At 40.7% G+C, this 18,873-nt stretch overlaps 1 protein-coding gene across 1 annotated transcript in view; it reads left to right on the top strand.

The window, feature by feature from the left end:
* The first annotated feature begins 647 nt into the window (after positions 1–647).
* Positions 648–18,873, top strand: part of TSPAN5 (tetraspanin 5) — an 83,701-nt gene continuing 65,475 nt past the window's right edge. Inside the window, exon 1 of the mRNA XM_030007323.2 lies at positions 648–755. Coding sequence (XP_029863183.1) covers positions 675–755 — 81 coding nt within the window. The 5' untranslated portion in view covers positions 648–674. The remainder of the gene's footprint in view (positions 756–18,873) is intronic.

Raw genomic sequence — 18,873 nt, 5'->3', positions numbered from 1 at the left:
GGGCGCCGGGGAGCCGCCCCCGCCCCGCCCCTAGGGCGCCTGGGCGGGGGGGGGCGGCCGCCTCGCAGTCGGATTGGCGGGGAGCGACGCCAATCACGCCCCCGGGGCGACCAGTGGCGCGGCTTTCCCCGCCTCCCCCGGGGCGGAGCGCGCGCGCGGGGCGGCCGTCGCCGCTGTCGCTGTGGGGGCGGGGAAGGGAGCGAGCGAGCGAGCGAGCGAGCGTTGCACGGGAGGGCTGGGGGCGCCTCGCGGCTCGGGCAGGGCAGGGCAGGGCAGCGCGGCGCGGCGGCGGGCTGTGGCTGTGGCGGCGGCGAGCCCCGCGCCTCTGCCCGGGGACCTCCCGGCGGCTCCTTCCCCGGCGGCCGCCCCCTCTCCTTCTCTCTCCCCGCCTCCCGCTGCGAGTAGCCGGGGCCTCCTCCATGCGGGAGAAGAGGAGGAGGAGGTGGGAGCTGCTCGCCGGCCATCCCCGGCGCCCGGCAAGTCGGAGTCGACCCGCCGCCGCGCCGCTCCCGTCGCATCTCCCCAGGGCGCGCAGCCGGCGCTGAGCCCTGCCCGCCGCGCCGCCCCCAGCTCCCCTTCCTTTTATTCCCCCCCCCCCTTTTTTTTTTTTTTTCATTTTCCCCCCTTTGGTTCTCACCCTGGCTGCGAGCAAAGTGTCTTCATGAGCGCAGAGGATGTCCGGGAAGCACTACAAGGGGCCTGAAGTCAGTTGTTGCATCAAATATTTCATCTTCGGCTTCAATGTCATTTTCTGGGTAAGTGGGCCGGTCGCACGGCGCTTCGTGTCTTCCTCTGCCACCTTTCTCCTCCTCCCCTGCCGCCGCTCCCGGGCTGGGCACGGCCAGAAATATAAACTGAGGGACGTGTGAAAGCGGAGCCGCGGGTCGTGCGTGACAGTTGGGCGCGAGGCCGGCGGTTGGGGGTTTGAATGGGGCTTCGCGCGGGGTGGGTCGCGCGAGGCCCGGGGGTGCCGCCGTCTCAGCCGCCTCCCGCCCGCCGGGCTCCGGGGAGCCCTTCCCCGGGCAAGTTGGCGTGCTGCATTCCTGCACCTTCGGCGGCTGCCGATGCCCCTTCCCTTCCGGACCTCGTAATTGCTTTTGTTGTAGGTGCGAAGAGGGTTTCTTGCCCCCCCCCCCCCCCCCTTTTTTTTTTTTTTTCCTTTTTTCCTCCTCTCTCCTTCCTTCCCCCTCGTCTGCTTTGTGGTGGGGGAGGGAGCAGCTAGACACCCAGGCCTGGAGAACCAACTGATCTGCGTGTTTTTGTGCTGATATCCCTGTTAAATAAAAATAGTAAAAAAGAAAAGAATCACAATCGAAGTTCTCTGAACAGTGCTGTTTAAGGCAATGATTACACAAGGACGAGGTTGTGTATGGCACGGGTTTATTATGATTAGCTATTACCACGTAGTAGTAGTAGCAGCAATGATAGGATGGAGGAGGGAGGAAACAGTATTCCCACCCACCCCTGAAGTGCAAGCCCATGGGAAGCTCGGTTGGGCATTTGCTTGGATTCGTGGCTGTGCTGCTTGATCTCCTGACTGCACAGTATGTTCTTGCACCATTCTAGCACTGGCTGTAGAGTAGGCAGAACTGTATAGTGAAACGTAACCTGCATATAATAGTATTTCTAGCATCTTCTCAATGTGTTGGATTTGAAAGAGAAGCAGCTGGTTTTGGATGTATATGCCAGATTTCGTAAGCACAGAGGGAGGGGGTGAGCATTCCCCCCCCCACATAAATTATGAGGTTTTATCACTGCATAGAATGTTAAAGTTGGGTGAAGGCTTTTAGATGTACGATCCCCCTCTTTTCATGAGATATTCCATTTAGCAATGAGAAACATGCACAAACCCAGGTAGGGTGAATGTGTTTTTGAGGGGCTTTGAAGGCACGTTGAGTACATACCTGGTATAGTCGCTTTTTTGGACTAGAAAGGTGAATTGGGGGGGAAAAAAAACCGCAAACCACCTTGAAGTTTTATGGATGAAGGTGGGGAATAATAGAGGAGAGAAACCTTCTAACCAATACTGAGCTTGTGATCGTCACATTGGTGAGAATAGAGGAGGGTGGTTATGTAGCTAGCAGGCATTCGTAGCTAACCTCATGTCTGTGTTCCTGGAAAGTAAAGGTGCCTGAAGAGGTTGTTTTGGAAGGATGGGAGTTTTGATTAATTACACTTTTATACTGAAATACCTTTCCTTAATCAAGAATGTAAGCTGCTAGAGCGAAGTTGACTGTGTTTTTATGTCAATGTTTACTTGGCTAAAGACTGACCTGTGGAGATGAGTGGTTGCAAGCTTTGTAGTATTCTGACCCTACAGTAGCTGTTTTTATTGTACTGTTCGCTCAGCTTTTAGTGGTTGAGTTTGCCTTGGTTCTTTTCAATTGTCTGTTTTTTCATTTTGATTCCCCGGGCATATGTTGGTGTGAACACAGATGTTTTTCAGCAGGGAGCAGAGTAGTGTGAGGAACACTTGTGTTGCCCTGTCCTTGGACTACAAGAGGGAGGAGAGGTTATGGTGAAATATACATAAACATGTTATCTTCCTCCTTCAGCCACTGTCAGTCTATAAGAAACTATGCACCCTGTAATTTTCTTCATCTTATTCTCTGAAGGTTAATGTGCAGATGGTGCAAGTGGGGAAGAGGTATATTTTAGGTATTTTGTGGCTACTCGTTTTCTTATTCCTGAGCTGTTGAAGCTTATGCAGCATAGCTTTTGCATGATGGCAGATGTTCCTCTGTTGTAACTGAATGGGTTAAAGAATATCTCTAGGCCATGTGGCTTTATACTGCTGGAATGCTAATCTAAAGACCTCAGTGTATCGCCCACTCTGCCGTTTGCTTGATGTGTGGCCCTTGCTTACAGATTTCCCCTTTTGCAAAATGCTAATCATCTCGTTTGTGTCCTTGGCTAAACTTCTTGAAATCCACAGAGACAAAGTACTTTTCTAAGAGTTTAGTCATTTCTTCAGAATATTGTAATCTCTTTAGGAGGAAGCTTGCATTTATTACCATGTCTCTCATGATTTCGAGTGAAAACACAGGCAGTTACTCTTGCAGAATACATTTTAATGTTGTTTTTACTGAATTAACAGCAAACCCTTCAATAGTCTATCATGAAACTGGGCCAGAAAAGCTGTAAATGCAAATTGGAAGTTCGGTTGGCTGTTCACAGAAAGTGATAATCAAAAATAGTCACTAATATAGTCATTGTAAATAGATGGAAATGATGAAGAGGTCATCATATTAACCCCATGACGCTCTCCAGGGGTCTTGCGAACATGGAGATGTGTAGAACACCTTTGTTAAAACTTCGACCTGAGCATTATTATGTAGTGCTCTTAACACAACCTTTTAAAATTTTAATGTAAGCAAACAGGAAAATACTCTCTATTCTGCATCATAAAACAATGGACTAAAAATAAAGAGAACTGAGTTGAAAGAGTAATGGTTTTGACAAGAAAATTGTCAGTGCCTTGAGTGGAGGAATACTGTAGATGTGCTGAAATTATGTGGGGAATGATTGTACATGGTACTTAAACTGCAGATACTGCAAAAAATCGGAGGCTTTATATGCCACAGCATATGGGCAAAATAAATTTTGTCAATTTTTTGGTTTTGTGCTGGTCTGTTTTTTCTTTCCTTAAAAAACAGAACTGAATTATTAGTATAATGAATATGGGAAAGTTGTACTCTATTGCTGTATATTTAGTTGTAACTGAAGGTGACAGTATGCTCTTTAGGAGATAGTTCTCAGTCTTGCACCACCCCAGATAACATGTTCTTGTCTAACTATGTGTTTCATACTGTTGTAGAAGACAATGTTATCTGCTGAGTCTATGCATAGTTCTAGGTATATTTGCAAGCTTGTTTTTTTTTTTTTTTGAAATTCAGTACTAAAGTTGGTAAATATGCTGGAAGTGTTTGTTCAGAAAAACTTATTTTATGAGATTACTATGCTCTTGTGGAAAAGGAAAGCTTGTTTGGCAGTTGCCAGAGTAAGATTTAGGAACCGAGACCAAATAGGCACGTATACATCTAAATCAAAAGTTAGAACTCAATATTATGCTTCTCTTTCCATTGCTCAGCTGACATTCTTCTGCTGGTTGTTCATTAGGGCACAGACCTGTGCTTTAACTTGACTGGCATAATGCCTTTGTGAAATCTCCACATTATGTTTGCTACCTTTCTAGGCTGGTGGAACAGACAGTGCTTTTTTATGAGCCTTTATGTCTTTGTCTAGGTAAACCATAATGTAATCTGATTTAGATGAGAGCTGCAGCTGTAATATAAGGTAACAGAAAACATTTTTCTGTAGTTGGAGAAAGCAAACAAACAATGCTGCCTCCTCCCCACCTTCCCTCTTAGACTTCCATGTAGAATGATGTCAAAGGTACAATGCAAAAAGTAAAAGTAGGCCGCCCCGTTTCCCAAAAGGCAAGAACGATTTCCCCTTCTTTCCCTTCTGCTTTTGCAAGACATTTTTAAGCTGACTTTTAATTCCAAGAACTGTTTTAAATTGCTCTCTGTGCTTTATTATACTTGATGGGAACTGTGGATATGTACTATTGTTTAACTCTGAATTTCAATCCACACTTGATTCCACTGACCCTAGCCTAATTGGAAAGATGTATAAAAAGCACTGACACCTCAGAAACCTTTACTTTATCTCATGATTCACCGTAAGTTGTGAGATACGCTGCAATTATGATACATCAGCATATTACAAGTCATAATTTGTGTTTTAATTTGCTTGACATCTGCTGGTTTTGATGGCAACCATATGGGAGTCTAAATAGTCTTCTGAATTACAGGAAGATAGTGGAAAGAAAACTGAATAAGGTTATATAAGTGTGTTACAGGAAAAGTGTTGGAAAAGTGTGCTGACCTTTAAGGGACAGCGAATAGATTGTTCATTAAATTTTGTACATTGTTGATAGTTTGTTTTCAAAGGGGCAGAAAATAATTTTCTGATGTCAGCTGGTTTTCAGATATCCACAAGGAAGTTTTGGTTATGTAATTTTCCCTTGACACAGTGGTTGGGGGAAAAAAAAAAAAATCCATGTGAAGCTAGTTCCATGCAATTATCAAATGCATTCTGTAGCATTTTATCTTGAAAAAATTGCATTGGGAAGATGCCCTTGCAGTGGAAGTGGAAGCATTCTGTTCACTCTCGCCCACTTTTATGGTATTTTTAAAAAAATTTCTTAATAGCACAGATAACTTAGCATTTCACAAGTGGTCTTGCCAGAAACAGAACAATGCTTGTCTTGGGAAAATACACAACTGTTTTGTAACAGTGAAAGGCAGTGATGTAAATATTGATGAAATAGATGCATTGTTGTGAGCTTGGGATTCCTGAATTCCTCAGTGTCTCTTTCAGCAGATGTAGCCCCAGTCTTTTAAATGCATATAAAAGTATAGTAACTCTGCTGGCTCCAGGGGACTTGCTTAAGATTTGTAGAGGTCATTCTTGGAATAAAAATTTCCCTTGCCTTGCCTTCCCTCGTAACTTTGTGGCAGGTTGTATCCTTGGTTATACAAAAAGAAATAGATGAGGAACGTTGATGAAGCTGTTTCCTTTCTCCTAAGTATTTGTTTTGCCAAAACTAGGTGTTTGTAAATATGTTATTGTTTTAAGCTATTTGATGTTTCTAGTTTATAAAAGATTGAAGAAGCATAAGGCCACAAGAACTAGAAAAAACTAATTGTGATTAATTGTGCAACTTCTCACGTTTGATGTCAACATACTTCAAGTGAATATTATTGGAACTGTCAAATGCAGCTTACATACTTTTCTTCTGTGTTAAAGATGAATTTGGTCATTTTACCAGTCTTCCACCTTGATTGAGTTGTCATAGTAAGTTTTACCTGGTGGCACATCTATCTCAAAGTATGAAGAGTTAATTTTGAATCTTTAATGTCCCAATCAGAGAAAAGCTGATGCATGTGAATGGCACCCAGTATACAGGCAGCCCCAACAGAATACTGCTGCAAGTGAAACATTTTATGAATATTTGTATGTGCAAACCCAAGCTATCATTGGTCCTAGTCCAATCCCCCTTGTTGCATGTTGATAATGTGTTCTTAATAAAGGCAACAGATCCACATTATGTAACATTTAATTTGAAGGTGGACGTGCTACTTTAATTCAGTAAAACAGTCTTTTCGTGATAAACTCTTTGGCATATTTATTATATATGTACATATTCAACTACAGCGTATGATATAATAGGCACAAAAGGAAAGCCAAGCTTGAGCTGAACTGGATAAGGGCTTTTTTTCCCCAAGTGGGAACCCAGAAAACATGTTTTTTTGGGGAAACAAAAATCAGGTGGTGCAATAGATGTAGGGTAATTTTCAAATGGAATATGTGGAGGAGAAGGTTGTTGTGTGTGTTTGTTGTTTGTTTGTGGGGTTTTTTTGGGGTGGGTTTTTTTTGTGTGTGTGCAGTAGAAAGAAGAAAAATGTAAGGAACTTCTCTGTCTTCTTCAGTGGACAGGAGTTTGAAAGTATGTCTGTAATCTGTTCTTAAAGAACACTCTCTAAAACCTATTACAATAATCCTGAAGTACTTCTTAGCAAACTTTAATTTATTTTTTATTCCTTAAACTCTGTAAGATGCAATAGTTAATGATTAGTAAAGGATAAGAAACTTGGGCTTACAGTTAGTGAAACAACACTTCCTTTTCTTTTGAGCCCCATTCCTACAAATAGACTTGTTGAAAATGCAGTATAAACTGGCGCCAGGGCTACTACAAGTTATACATTTGGAGCAAGAAGATGATGCCTTGTTAAATGCTCAGGCTAGGTACTTCAACAGTTTATAGTCCATTAACCAAGGACAGTAACCTGTGAAGATTTTCTATAAGCATTTAGAATATAATGTTTTGCTTCTAATTAAAACTGGAGGTGAGAGAGAATTTTTTTGACCCAAAGAAATCTCCTGACCTGATTCTGCCAGTTATGGAATTCCAATCTTAAACTATAGTTCTGTGGAATAGAATCAGCCCTCATACTTTGCTTTGCCCAAAATATACAGCACGTTTCTCAAATGCATGGCTAGTAGCCTGTCAACAGGACTGTAATTGTTTTATTGATGTAGGCAGGAGCAAGGAGCTGAACAGCTCATGAAGTAACCCAGCTCTGTTAGCAATGACCCAGAAGTCACTGTCAGCATTAACCATTAAAGTGCTTTCCAGTATGGTAATTTTTTTAACTCTTCAAAATACCTTTTTCATTAGCTAGCGTTTCATAGTGACTTTGTACTCTTGTACAGTTTCCATCTTTTTTGCCATTAAAAATTAACAAATATTGTTGCAATGCAATAAAGAAAGAATTAAAACAAAGAAAGCTTATCTATTTTTACCAATGTACTGAATTGCATTCCACTACAGTTTTACAGTGCAAAATCCAGGAAAACATAGATTATTCTTTACTGGTTTGAGGCCTAATTGGTTTCTTTTCCGTTGTACTGTTGTATGGGTTTGGAAAACATGCCATTTTTTGTGATTGTGCTGCTGTTCCTGCCAAAAAATATCCTCCCTTGTGTATCACAGTGGATATAGATTTCTACTGATTTCAGCAGGACTTTGTACAGGTCTAAGGGTTGGTATGGGTGGATGTTACTGTTTGCACAGTGGTGTGTGTAGCCACTTCTGTAATGTACACAAAGATCTAGGACAGTCCAGCCTTCCCCTTACACTGGCATTTAAAAATGTCACTAACACACTGAGGCTTGTAGTCAGGGGTGCTTGATTTGGTATCAAACTCTGACTCAGTGTGATCTCATATAACCTCCAGATGGCCTGACTTGTGGAGATGCTAAAAACAGTCAGATCGTAGTCCTTTAGCTGTGTAAAATAAATGAGGCAAATGGTAGTAGCAGTATTTATTTTAACACACATCAATCTCCACATCAGATTCTTCAGCTAATGTTTCAACTTTCCAGTCGCTTTCCTCTGGACAGCATTTAGAATAAGTATTTCAGCACACACAGAGGATCTTATGAATGAACTGTCAATTTCCCACAGAACTGGGAAAAATCAATATGCCTCTTCCAGGTCTTGAAAATCCCTCTGCTCGCAGTGAAGGGTCCATTACACCAAATAATATTGAAAATCATTTCAAGCAAAGTTCCTGATGTATGGTGATGGAAGATTTTTATTTTTTTTTCTTCTTTTTGCAACGAGGCAAATACATATTATGAAAACAGTTTGTATACCTATTCCATACCTGTTGCCATCTGGTTTTCTCAACAGCAAAACTTCATATGGAAAAATCAAAGAATTGTAGGAACTTCTGTCTAAATATGTTCTTTTTCTCCTCAATAGGGAAATAAAATTATTTCTAAAAGTGTTTGGTGCTTCTTTGTAGTATAGTATTCAAAGAAAGATTTAAAAGGCGACTAGATGCCTTTAGATATATGAAATATTCTGGATTCATAGAGGCTTCTGTTTTGTTTTCCTGAATAGTGTTAATGAGTTAAAACCTGAGTATGTCTACTGTCATAGCTCCAGTAAGCTACTGTTACAGGGTAATGAGTATGATATAAATGAGACTGCAAGGATGCTTGTAATAATTCAGCCTACTGGGTGTTTCCTAGCTTTAGTAGCTTACATTTAATGAGAGTCCAGCTTAATTTACTTTGAATTAGGGGCAAATCTTCCATGACGCAGAACATTATTTTATGTCAGGACTTTGTGTCAAGAGGGCAGACTCTCAACTGAGCTCTGGTGCCCCAAGCAAAGATGCAGCAGCACTGTGTGTGGGGTGTCACCCCTAGCAGATCCACCTGGTATCTGGCATTTTGTCAGAGCCTGCATCACAGGTTCTCCCTGTCAGACACCTTTGCTTTATGTACCCATGTGCAGGGCATATATTTACCTTTGTGAGGCTAGGTTCTCTGTGCTTCCCTCTCACTGAATTGCATCTCTTCTGCTGCATTCTGTTTTCCAACCAGCTGTGATTAAAAAGAGCTTGAAGGAGCTTCCCTCTATGTGCTGTAAATGGTTTATACATAAAAGCAGAGACACTGAGGAAAAAAGCTCACAGATAATGTATGGCAAAGGTTTTGTTGCTTCATGCCATGCTTCAGTTAACCATGTCACCTTGTGGAAGAACTCTCTCTTAAGTTTGTCTTTGCAATGCCATGTGGTTAGAGTGTTTCAGGCTGGAGAACAGAATTTGGAAGAGGTGACGATTCAGAACATTGGGTCCTACCAGCTAACGAGGAAGAGGGTCAGCAAGTATCCTGGGCCGCTCTCAGCTGGGAGTATGCTGAGGTGTTCTACTATGCACGAAGCGAGGGTTTCAGATTTTTTTAATTTTAACTTTTGCCACTCAAATATTAAAACAGAAGAGTTCCTTTTTCCATGTGGGTAAAAGATAGCATTCCATAAAAGTTATCTTCCTGACTGCCAGTTTACCTGAGTATATGTCTAAAGGGGTAAGTGTGAATTCAGTCAGTCCAACAATAATTAAATATGTAATTAAAATAATTAAAAAAGAAGAGGAAAAACTTTTAAAATTAGAAGCCCTGTTTTCCAGGAAGTTATGTAATTCATTTCTAAATGAAAATTCAGCCATCTGACTTATGTGAAGGCTACAAAAATATGTATATATAAAATATGCATGATTGCAGTTAAAAAATAACTAAGGTCTAGTTTTTAATCAGTATTTCTTGATATCACAAACATCCTCTTGTTTCTTTCTCTTTCTGTGGGCATCCAGGGGGCTGTGAAGACTTGATTCTCTCCTAAGAGTCTAACTCAATTTTTCTTTCCTCTCTGAATGACTGGGAAGACCTGTTTCCGTAGCAGGGTCACTTCCTGCCTTGGTTATGGTGATGGTTTCATGACTGCATTTGGTGTGCTGCCTTGCAAATTCTGGTGTCAAAATGAGAGCAGGGGGCTGAGGCTGGCACAAGGCTGCAGAACCGAACTTGTTAGTACAGTTTCAGAAGGCTGATAGCAGTCTTTCAGTAACTGATACCAGTCAGTTACCAGACTGAGAACTCTCTCATCTGGGTCGATTTCTATTGACTTGCTGTTTGTCTGCAAGAATGAAGTGTGGGAAGATGGTAGGACTGTCTCCTCCCTTCCCTGTATAGATCAACCTAAAGTGATTGTACAAGCACAGCCTGTTTCAACTCCAGGTGAAGTGGTTTTGGACTGTGGAGTACACAGAGGCATCAGACATGATGCTGTGTTAATAACTAGCTCAGTCTGGTGAGGACTACTAGGTAGACATATGTGCTACTTGGGATGCTCCTCCAGTGCACTCTGATCTCGTCTGTTTTAGTAAGATTTATGTTTGTTATCTGTCTTCTCCTAATTGCTCAGTGATGTTGGAGAAAAAAAGAGCAGTGACAGTCTATCAAGTTTATTGTAACGTGAACTTAATTTGAACTTAAGTTTAAGTGGAGACCTCCATCATCTACCTCTCTGGTTTCTTTTCCTCCCCATAAACATTATTCCAAACACCATGCTACTCCCTGTAATGAGGTACTTCATTGGAGTGGCTTACTGGAAGGGGTCGCAAATGATCTCTCTGAAGAGAGTTTGTCATGATTATCCATTCCCAAGTAGTACACTTTTTGATGGCTTTGTTGCAAACAAAAGGATATTATGCATTTAATGTTGGAAATACGTTTATATATATTACATATATGCATACATAGTTATATATTTATGTAGAATAACACTGTATTTAAAAAAAGCCTGACTCGCTAGAGCAGACGTTCATTGCCTTATGTGCCTAAAAGCAGGACTTGAAGGGACTGGAAACCCATCTAACAGCTGTCACGTTCAAAGAAGGACTTCTTGTACTGATCTTCCTCTGGCTGTATTCTGCTATTCTGTTGCTGCTGGGACCTCTGGCATGGTCACCAGTAGTGTTCCTACTTTCAGCTATGTGGGGCTTAGTGTGGTTTAAAAATGTTACTTTCTTTTACATGGAAGCAGTCTCCTTCCTCTTACAAGATGTCCTGTTCTGAAGATAGGCAAAACTCCTACCTGGGTAGTCTAAAGGCATGTGGTGGCATCTGAATCTGTGTTTTATTCTGCAGGATCTTTTCCATGCAAGTAACTAGTGTGTTTGATGCAAGAACACGAGCCATTTACATTTTTACATGGTTTACATCCTTGCTGGCCTCTGCTCTCCTTCATTTTTCCGAAACCACTCTCATACCTGTGGGAGAGGAAGTAGCTTCTGAGCAGGTGCAGTTAATAGCTTTGCATATTAAAGAAAACCAATACCAATCTTGATGAGACTGATCTTGAAGGGTTCTTGCCACTGTAGCAGGTGAATGAGTTGTGGCTCCCATCTGGCCATTTTTGTCTTCTGTTGGAGGTACCCTTCTATGCCCCATAGATTTGTGACCCTATCAGCTGTTCTGCAGAGGTGCTAACCTCTGACCGAGGCAAAAGAACAGTTGTGGGCGACGGTAGCTTTTGCCTTCAACTTTTCCCCATCCCAGAACTTTGTGCGTGGGTAGGATTTCCAGTGAACTTGCTATCATCCAGTATTTCATATATTTTAAATGTCGTGTCTAGTAAATAACAGTGATGATATCCTCAACTCCACTGTTACTTGCAGTTTACTTGTCAATAGTAGCTGATTACTGCCTGGATAAATTACCATGCCTCTTGTAAATACCTGATTCTTGTTGGTTTTGCCCTCCTTTCAGTTTGTGCTCTACTCGAGCTTGCAGAGGCTGTTTTCTGTTTCACTCTCCAAGGCAGCCCTTTTTGTGTCTCGCTGTGAGTCTGTGCCAGTTCTTACTCTTGTCACCTGGAATTGAAAGCTCAGCTGGGTTCTGTGCTCTTAGCTCACAGGAGCCTCTGTGTGGTCACTGCCATGCTCTGAGAGGGCTTTCTACAGGGCCAGTTTTCTGGCTCTGTTACTGGAGTCCAGCCACCAGTCCACAGAAAAGTGGGAAGAAGTAAAAAAAAAACCAGCACTGGCTTTTATAAGGCACTTGTTCCTACTTGACAAGCAACTTTTTTTCCATAAACGTGTGCCTTTTTTCAGCATAATGTGCAAGCATCTCCTTTTGAAACAGCAAGCCTCAGTGTAGGTGCAAGACCTCCCAAATAACACCTGCAGAGATAATCCTTCTTTAGTTGATGTTTCAAACTATAAGGCTGGTGAATATCAAAACTGTACATACAACTCTGGCTCTGCTGTAAAGAATTTCACATTTTAGCTTCATAAACAATTGCTGCAGGACTGAGCCATGTAGAATCAGGTGAGGTGGAATGGATGGGGTCTATGGTGGAGACTAGCATGGTCAGCAGAGATTTGAGGGATGTGCTGTGTCTCCTGTTTGAACCACATGGAAGCCTTACTGCTCCTGGAGCGCAGGGTCTCAATGATGTTACTTGAGGCTGGAGTACAGGACTGAAATTTAAAGAGGCTGGCGGTTGTTGCTGCTGCTATACTAGTTAGAAACGTACTGTAAAGTCCTAAGTATTTTAAGTTGAGAGTTGGTGGGACTCCTTTATTTTGTACCTTTGGAGACCTATCAGAACTTCAGTGAGTACTGCTATTTGTTTAAATCTCCTTAGTGTACTAGGGTCAGATTTTAATTTACTCTAAAAGGCTACCTTGTTTCAATATGCCACTGTCACATGTCCTTAAAATGACTGCAGGTGATATTTATAGAGCAAGGTAGAATAATTTTGGTGTACCTGTGTTGTCAAAATTGTTCATGTGAGCAGTATTGGAATCCTAGCTTGAGGAGTTTGAAGGACTTCACAAGTTGGAAGGGTAGATTTTGTCTGCATTGTGGGGTGGGATTGGACTTCTGTATAAATGGTGGTGAGAAGAGAAACCTTTAACTTTTCACAGAAAGAGCAGGAGTGGAATATACCCCTTGTTCATAATGCAGAAGGTATTTAACTTTGAGAATGTAATCTTCTAAAAGGGAGAATGTAGTCATATTTTGTCTGAATAAAACCTGCCTTGTTTTCTATTCCATCTCTGTGTTGCCTTCTGGGTAGATATTTTTCTGCAGTTATTGTTATGGAAGTGCCTCTTTGGGAGCTCTCTTGTCATTGTTTCACTTTTTTTTTTTTTTTTTTTTTTTTAAACTAGAGTAAAGTTCTATTAACAACTCTCCAGCTTGAAAAAAACCAAACACAAAAAGGCAAACCAAAACAAACATGTACATAAAGACATTTGAGAATTCACAGAAAACAAACTGCGGATCAATTATTAAGTGCCTTCCCTCTCCCTCATCCACTTCCTGATGTAGTATTAATTTTGAATGAGCCCCCTGCATAGCTTGCCTTCATCCACTTAGGGTATAGAGCACAAAGGCTTTCAGCACTGTAAAGGCTTGGGCCCTTGTTACAGGACTCTGCATAAGAGCAACTCCTGTTGACTTCAATGGGAATCACTTGGTGGCAGCTGCATAATTGGTTTTCAAGCAATGTCTTTTTAAAAAAAAAAAAAAAGCGGGGGGGGGAGGAGGTGTGGGAAATCCCAAAGAGGTTCTCCAAACAAAACACTGAAAAGACTTTCAAAAGAGCTAGAGCAATTACTTCAGTTGCTTAAGTAGCTAAGAGCTGACAAAAAGCATGATACACTAGTCTAACCAAAAAAACTCAGGCAGAGAACAGTGGAGCCTATCAGGCAGTGTTTCTGCTAGTTTGTCTCTCAGAGTAAGTATCCTGTCTGACCATTTTGATGCTTTAAATGAAAACTTCCCCTCAATAATAGGAGCTATATGTGACTCTAATACTTGTAGCACTGAGAGAACTTAACTGTTGAAACACATGGAATTATTCCAGAGCAGACAGTTGCGACTGTGTTCTCTCTAGTTGTAGTCGTGTGCTTGTATGAAATAGCTTTACGTGTGCTGAAATATCACTTAACAGTGGTTTCTGCAGGCTGTGTGCCTTGCCACCAGTCTGGGCAGCAAGCTGGTTACCACTGTTGTTTTTTGTAACTAGTGATGCATAGTACTGTATTGAGTACTGAGTCCTGCTTTTGGCAGACATATACATAATAGCAGCAACTTAATGATAAATCTGTGTCCAATGGAGCTACTAATGCTCATCTGTTGAGTACCACTACTTCTGTGGTCTACCATTAGCCACATAAGAAATCACCACATTTTATTAATGGCTTCTGAACTTTAACAGCATCTTAGGCTAAAGATAATGGCTTCTGCATGAAATATGTTCCATTACTGCTAATGGTGTCTTATCGAGTAAGCTAGTGTGGCAGATAAAAGAATTTCTGTAAACAAAGCATAAAAGAAGCTATGTATATAAATCAAGCCTGAAAATCAGTTTATAGCTGAATGGAAACTGAACATCTCGGACTAGTTCTGTTTATGCTTTGGTGATTGATAGAGAAAAGGTAAAAACAGTCTGTCTAAATGCAGAACTTGATGAATATTGCATTTATTTTCTACTGTTAGATTGTTTCAGCAGTTTGTGGTAACGCAATATGAGTAGATAGTTACAGTCTGTGCTAATACCAATGGTCTCAACACTATTAAAAGTAAACAGCAAAAAACACCTTTCCTTTTGCCTTTAAGGAGGGCTTTAAAGAAATGTAAAACTGCCTCATATTGATGGCTTTAAAAAAAAAAAAAAAAAAGCAAGATTAACATTCCCTGCTTTTAGACTCATTATACCGCCAAGGGAGATGAAGAACTTCTTTGAGCTATTGCACTGAATCCTTAATCTGCTAGATTGTCATGTACCTTCAAACCTTCAAATGAAACATTAACCTACAGAGCCAAAAATTGCTCCAAGGTTGTGGAGGAGATGTGCTGAGCCTTGACTTTTGACTAGAAACAGTGCAAAGGAGTTCCCTAAAGGAAAGAATCCTGCTCTTTTTTTCTCTAGTGTGTGATAAAACAATGTATCAATGCACCTACAACTCTACTAATAAACAAGTTGAAGATAACTTTTAATGGTAGTGAATTGAAAAAATGTTTCTTTGAAGATTGTGTAGTCTTGATTTCTATTAACTTTGTGCGTGTTGACAACTTTTAAATACCTAGAACACTTCTCTTTTTTTTTTTTTTTTTTTTTTTTAATACATTAATGGGCTGTGTTCTGTATGGTGTGAAAGATGGGATAAAAAGGCATCTTTTTGAATATTCTTTAATTTCTAGCTGGGGTTCCATGCAATTTGAAGGTTTGATGGTTTTGTCTAAGAGGGCATTTCAAGATGGTGTCTTTGCCAGCAAAACCAGCTTAAAACAGATTGCGTGCCAGGGTGCAGCATAAGATATGGCTTCATAAACCAACTGAGGGGCTGGTGAAGAGTGACATGGGAGGAAAACAACTCCACTCAGGTGAGGATGTGACCAGGGGAACTCAGTAGACCATTTTGCTACTGAAAGACCTAACAGGTTTAACTGCCTTGAGTTAAAGCTGTGTGGGTTTTTTTGTGAGTGCTGTCCATGTCGAACACCAACCCTGCAATTAATATTTGGCATAATTAGTGATTTCTGTGGACAGACCAAATCTAAAAAAAACACTGTAGACTGAACAATGTCCCTTGGAAATATTTCATCTTAATTAGCTTTTAAGTCTATGGAAGTCTTGTCATTTCCCTATCGTTTTCAAGGTCTAATACCTTTATCATAGAATCATAGAATCATTTAGGTTGGAAAAGACCTTTAAGATCATCGAGTCCAACCATCAACCACGCTCACTAAACCATGTCCTGAAGTGCCTTGTCTACGTGCTTTTTGAATACCTCCAGGGACAGTGACTTAAGTTGATCAACACCAGGCTGAGTTAGGAAAGCCGAAGTAGTGAAAGGTATGTTGAAATCTGCAGAGCTGCAGTTACTACAGAATTTATGGAAACTGAACCATTAATACAAATAAAGATGTCTAGTATGACCCAGTATGAGTTTGCCTGGAATGGTATTTCTACTGTACTTTACTGAAGGGTGGTAAAGGTGTGCTCTTTTCTTTCTCCCTTGAGCTTTGGGATGAATGTCTAAGTGTGAGATGAAAAGTCTTCTTTCTGACTTAACCTGAGATAATGCCAGCAGTTTGGACTTTGTGGTCTCTGTAAAATGTTACAAAATTTCAAAATGAGTTCTTAGTGTTCAGAATGAGAATAGGGTGAGGTTATGAAATTGTTGTTTGTGAAATGTTCGTAACAAACTATAATCATTGGTAAAGAAACTGGGAGCAAAAGGAGTAATACTCTAAGTTTCAAAGTGAGTATTGGAAGTAATTTTGTGAGCTTTATTAAAGGTGGCTCTGAAATTTTCAAGAAATTATGTTACTTTAATAAGAATATGTAGAAGAATTAAAACATTCATTTAAATTCAGATATAGTTACACTAATAAATCAATGTTTTCCTTTAATAAGGGGCATTTTGCATTTAAAATAAAAAGGAACATTCTTGGGTTTGGATACAGTGCAAGAATGAAAACTTGCACAGGGCTGGACAGAAAGTTGTTTTGAAGCTTTTATGGGCGATGTCCTGTGAGGTGTTCTAGTCGAGCTCCCCTTCTTCTCTCCCTGACATCTAACATTACACTTGGGTTGAAGCATTTCCTGATACAGAAAGGAGCTAAAATAAGGTGGCATTATTGTCAAGGCAGTCCTCAAAGAACCTTTTTAGAAATGCAACAAAGAGAACATACCAGTGATCATACTGGACCAGACAAAAGGTCTGTTAAGGTTAGTATCTTTAGAACAGTGGCCAATGGTAGACAGCTGGTGAAAAGTGTAAGAACAGGGTAGGTAGATAGTGATAATTCTTAGGGGATATCCTATGAGTCCTCAGCCTGTCAGAGCCAGAATTAGGATCTTTGTACTTAGTATCCCTAGATGGATTTTTCTTTGTGAATGTGTCTGGTTGGTCCTTGAATCTCTAACTTTCTGAAGTATGTGACATCCACTTATTAGTTCTACTTTTTCGCTATTAGTTTTGGCTTACTTTTGGGAGAGGTGGAATTCCAACAGGCATATGTAATAAAGCATTCTGCAGCATGGAGTCAATTAACTTTCATGTTCATCTGCTTAGCTTCTGTGAAACCACAATGAAAATCCTGCATCTGAAGAATGTAGTTCGAAACACCTTTTCTCTGCTCCCCCACCATACCCTGCCCTTGACTTTTCCACACAATACCATTAAGAAATGAATTTTGGATACCTTCCTTTTCAGTAGTTCATACGGTTGAATTACAAATGTTGGAGGCATGTAAAGTCATGTAAGTGTACCAGTCTGAGGCAACTACAGCTGGATATCACAGATGAGAAAGCTTGCTTCTGGGAAGAGGAGCTGTAAGTTTCCAGATGGTGACCTAGCTGGATCTTTACACAGCTCCTCCAATTATAATGAATTATCCATTTTCAGCCCAGGCCATGTTTAACAGCATGGTATGTAGTTGGTGTTTTTTATGTAGCATTGCGATTGCCTGACTTTCTGTCCTTTTTGATCCTCTCTTCCCCCGCCTCACAAAAGGAAGAAACAAGCAAGCCTACACTCCTCAAATTCTTATTTAATTCTGCCATTGGTTACGGTGGATCCTTATTCAGTAATAAAATAGTATATGAGGGATGAGAATTCTGTGATGGGCAGGTGAATCTGCAGGCATCAGACAGTTCCTTCCTTTGATTACTCTTTTGGAAGACTGTAGTATTTAGCTTTAACATAAAAGCTCAAATGTAGCACTTATCCATTTTTTTGGAAGGGAAGATGGAAAGTTCCTTGCTTGTCTGGGCCCTTAGTAGGTCCATAAGCAAATCTGTGGCTTTTGGGGAGTGCTGCCTGCTGTCTAGGCTGTCTCTGAAGCAGAGACCAATGTTGTGCTAAGAGTATGATCTTGAGGGGTTGCATAAGGTAAATCAGTGGCCAGGCAGTACAGTGGAGTCACTGGTGCTCTGTGAGCGTGACAACCCCAAGTCCCTAAGGTTGTATTGTAGCCCAAGCAAATTCTTTAATCAAGACAAATTTACAGAAGTCATCTTAGGTTATACGACAGCGTTTGACATCTGATAAATGTGAGACTTGTCTACTTGCATAATAGACATGGGAAGGGAGGAAGAACATAAGCAGCATGGATGACTACTACTATTTACTGGCTGATGAAGAAGACAAGAGATAGGCAAGATAGCAACATAACCTGATGGTATGACTCTGGTCAAAAAATATCAGATCCTTTAAAGCTAGCTGACTGTGCAGAGGCTGACTTCAGATTTAAGCTAGTTTATTAGGCTTGAAAAAAATATAAAAAAAAAAATAAGCTTACAGAGTTCTAAGAATTTTTGTTTTATTAAGAAATAAGTGCTTCTGAATGCCTTTGTAAGTCTTTGTTCCCAAGGCCCACGTTCATGATCTGATCCCATCAGGAATTGGATTTCCAGGTAAACAACTTTTTAGTCTAAATTCCTGTTGCTATAAGAAATCTTAAAAAAAAAAAAAAAAAAAAAATAAAAGGCCTGAGAAAACAGTTTGGTAGCTATTTATCCTGAAATCTGTTTTATTTGCTGCATGGGGATCTGTTTTAGAAGTACTTCAATGAAAATTTGGACAATGGAACAAAACACTCTAAGGCTTAGCATTTAAAGGCGTGTTATTTTGTTTGGTTGATACTTTCGGTTTTCTTAAGTTTTTGAGTGTGTAGTTTTGTGGGTTTTTGGGGTGGCTTATTTTTGTTTTGTTAGATATATGTATATATGTGAAGTATTTGGTTAATTCATGTTTTCTTGGCAACAGCAAAGAGTTGTTCCCTCTCTGCCCCCCCAACTTGGTGCTTGCTGCCTAACTGTTCTGCATCATGCCCTGATCTTAGATATGATAGATTCTACTGAGTGAGAAACAAACCCATCCTGCAAACTGGATCTAATGCTTTAGGCTAGGTATAATCCTAGGTTTA

Source organism: Aquila chrysaetos, chromosome 1 (genome assembly GCF_900496995.4).
Source record: "Aquila chrysaetos chrysaetos chromosome 1, bAquChr1.4, whole genome shotgun sequence".
NCBI lineage: Eukaryota > Metazoa > Chordata > Aves > Accipitriformes > Accipitridae > Aquila > Aquila chrysaetos.
This window is presented reverse-complemented; position numbering and strand designations above follow the sequence as displayed.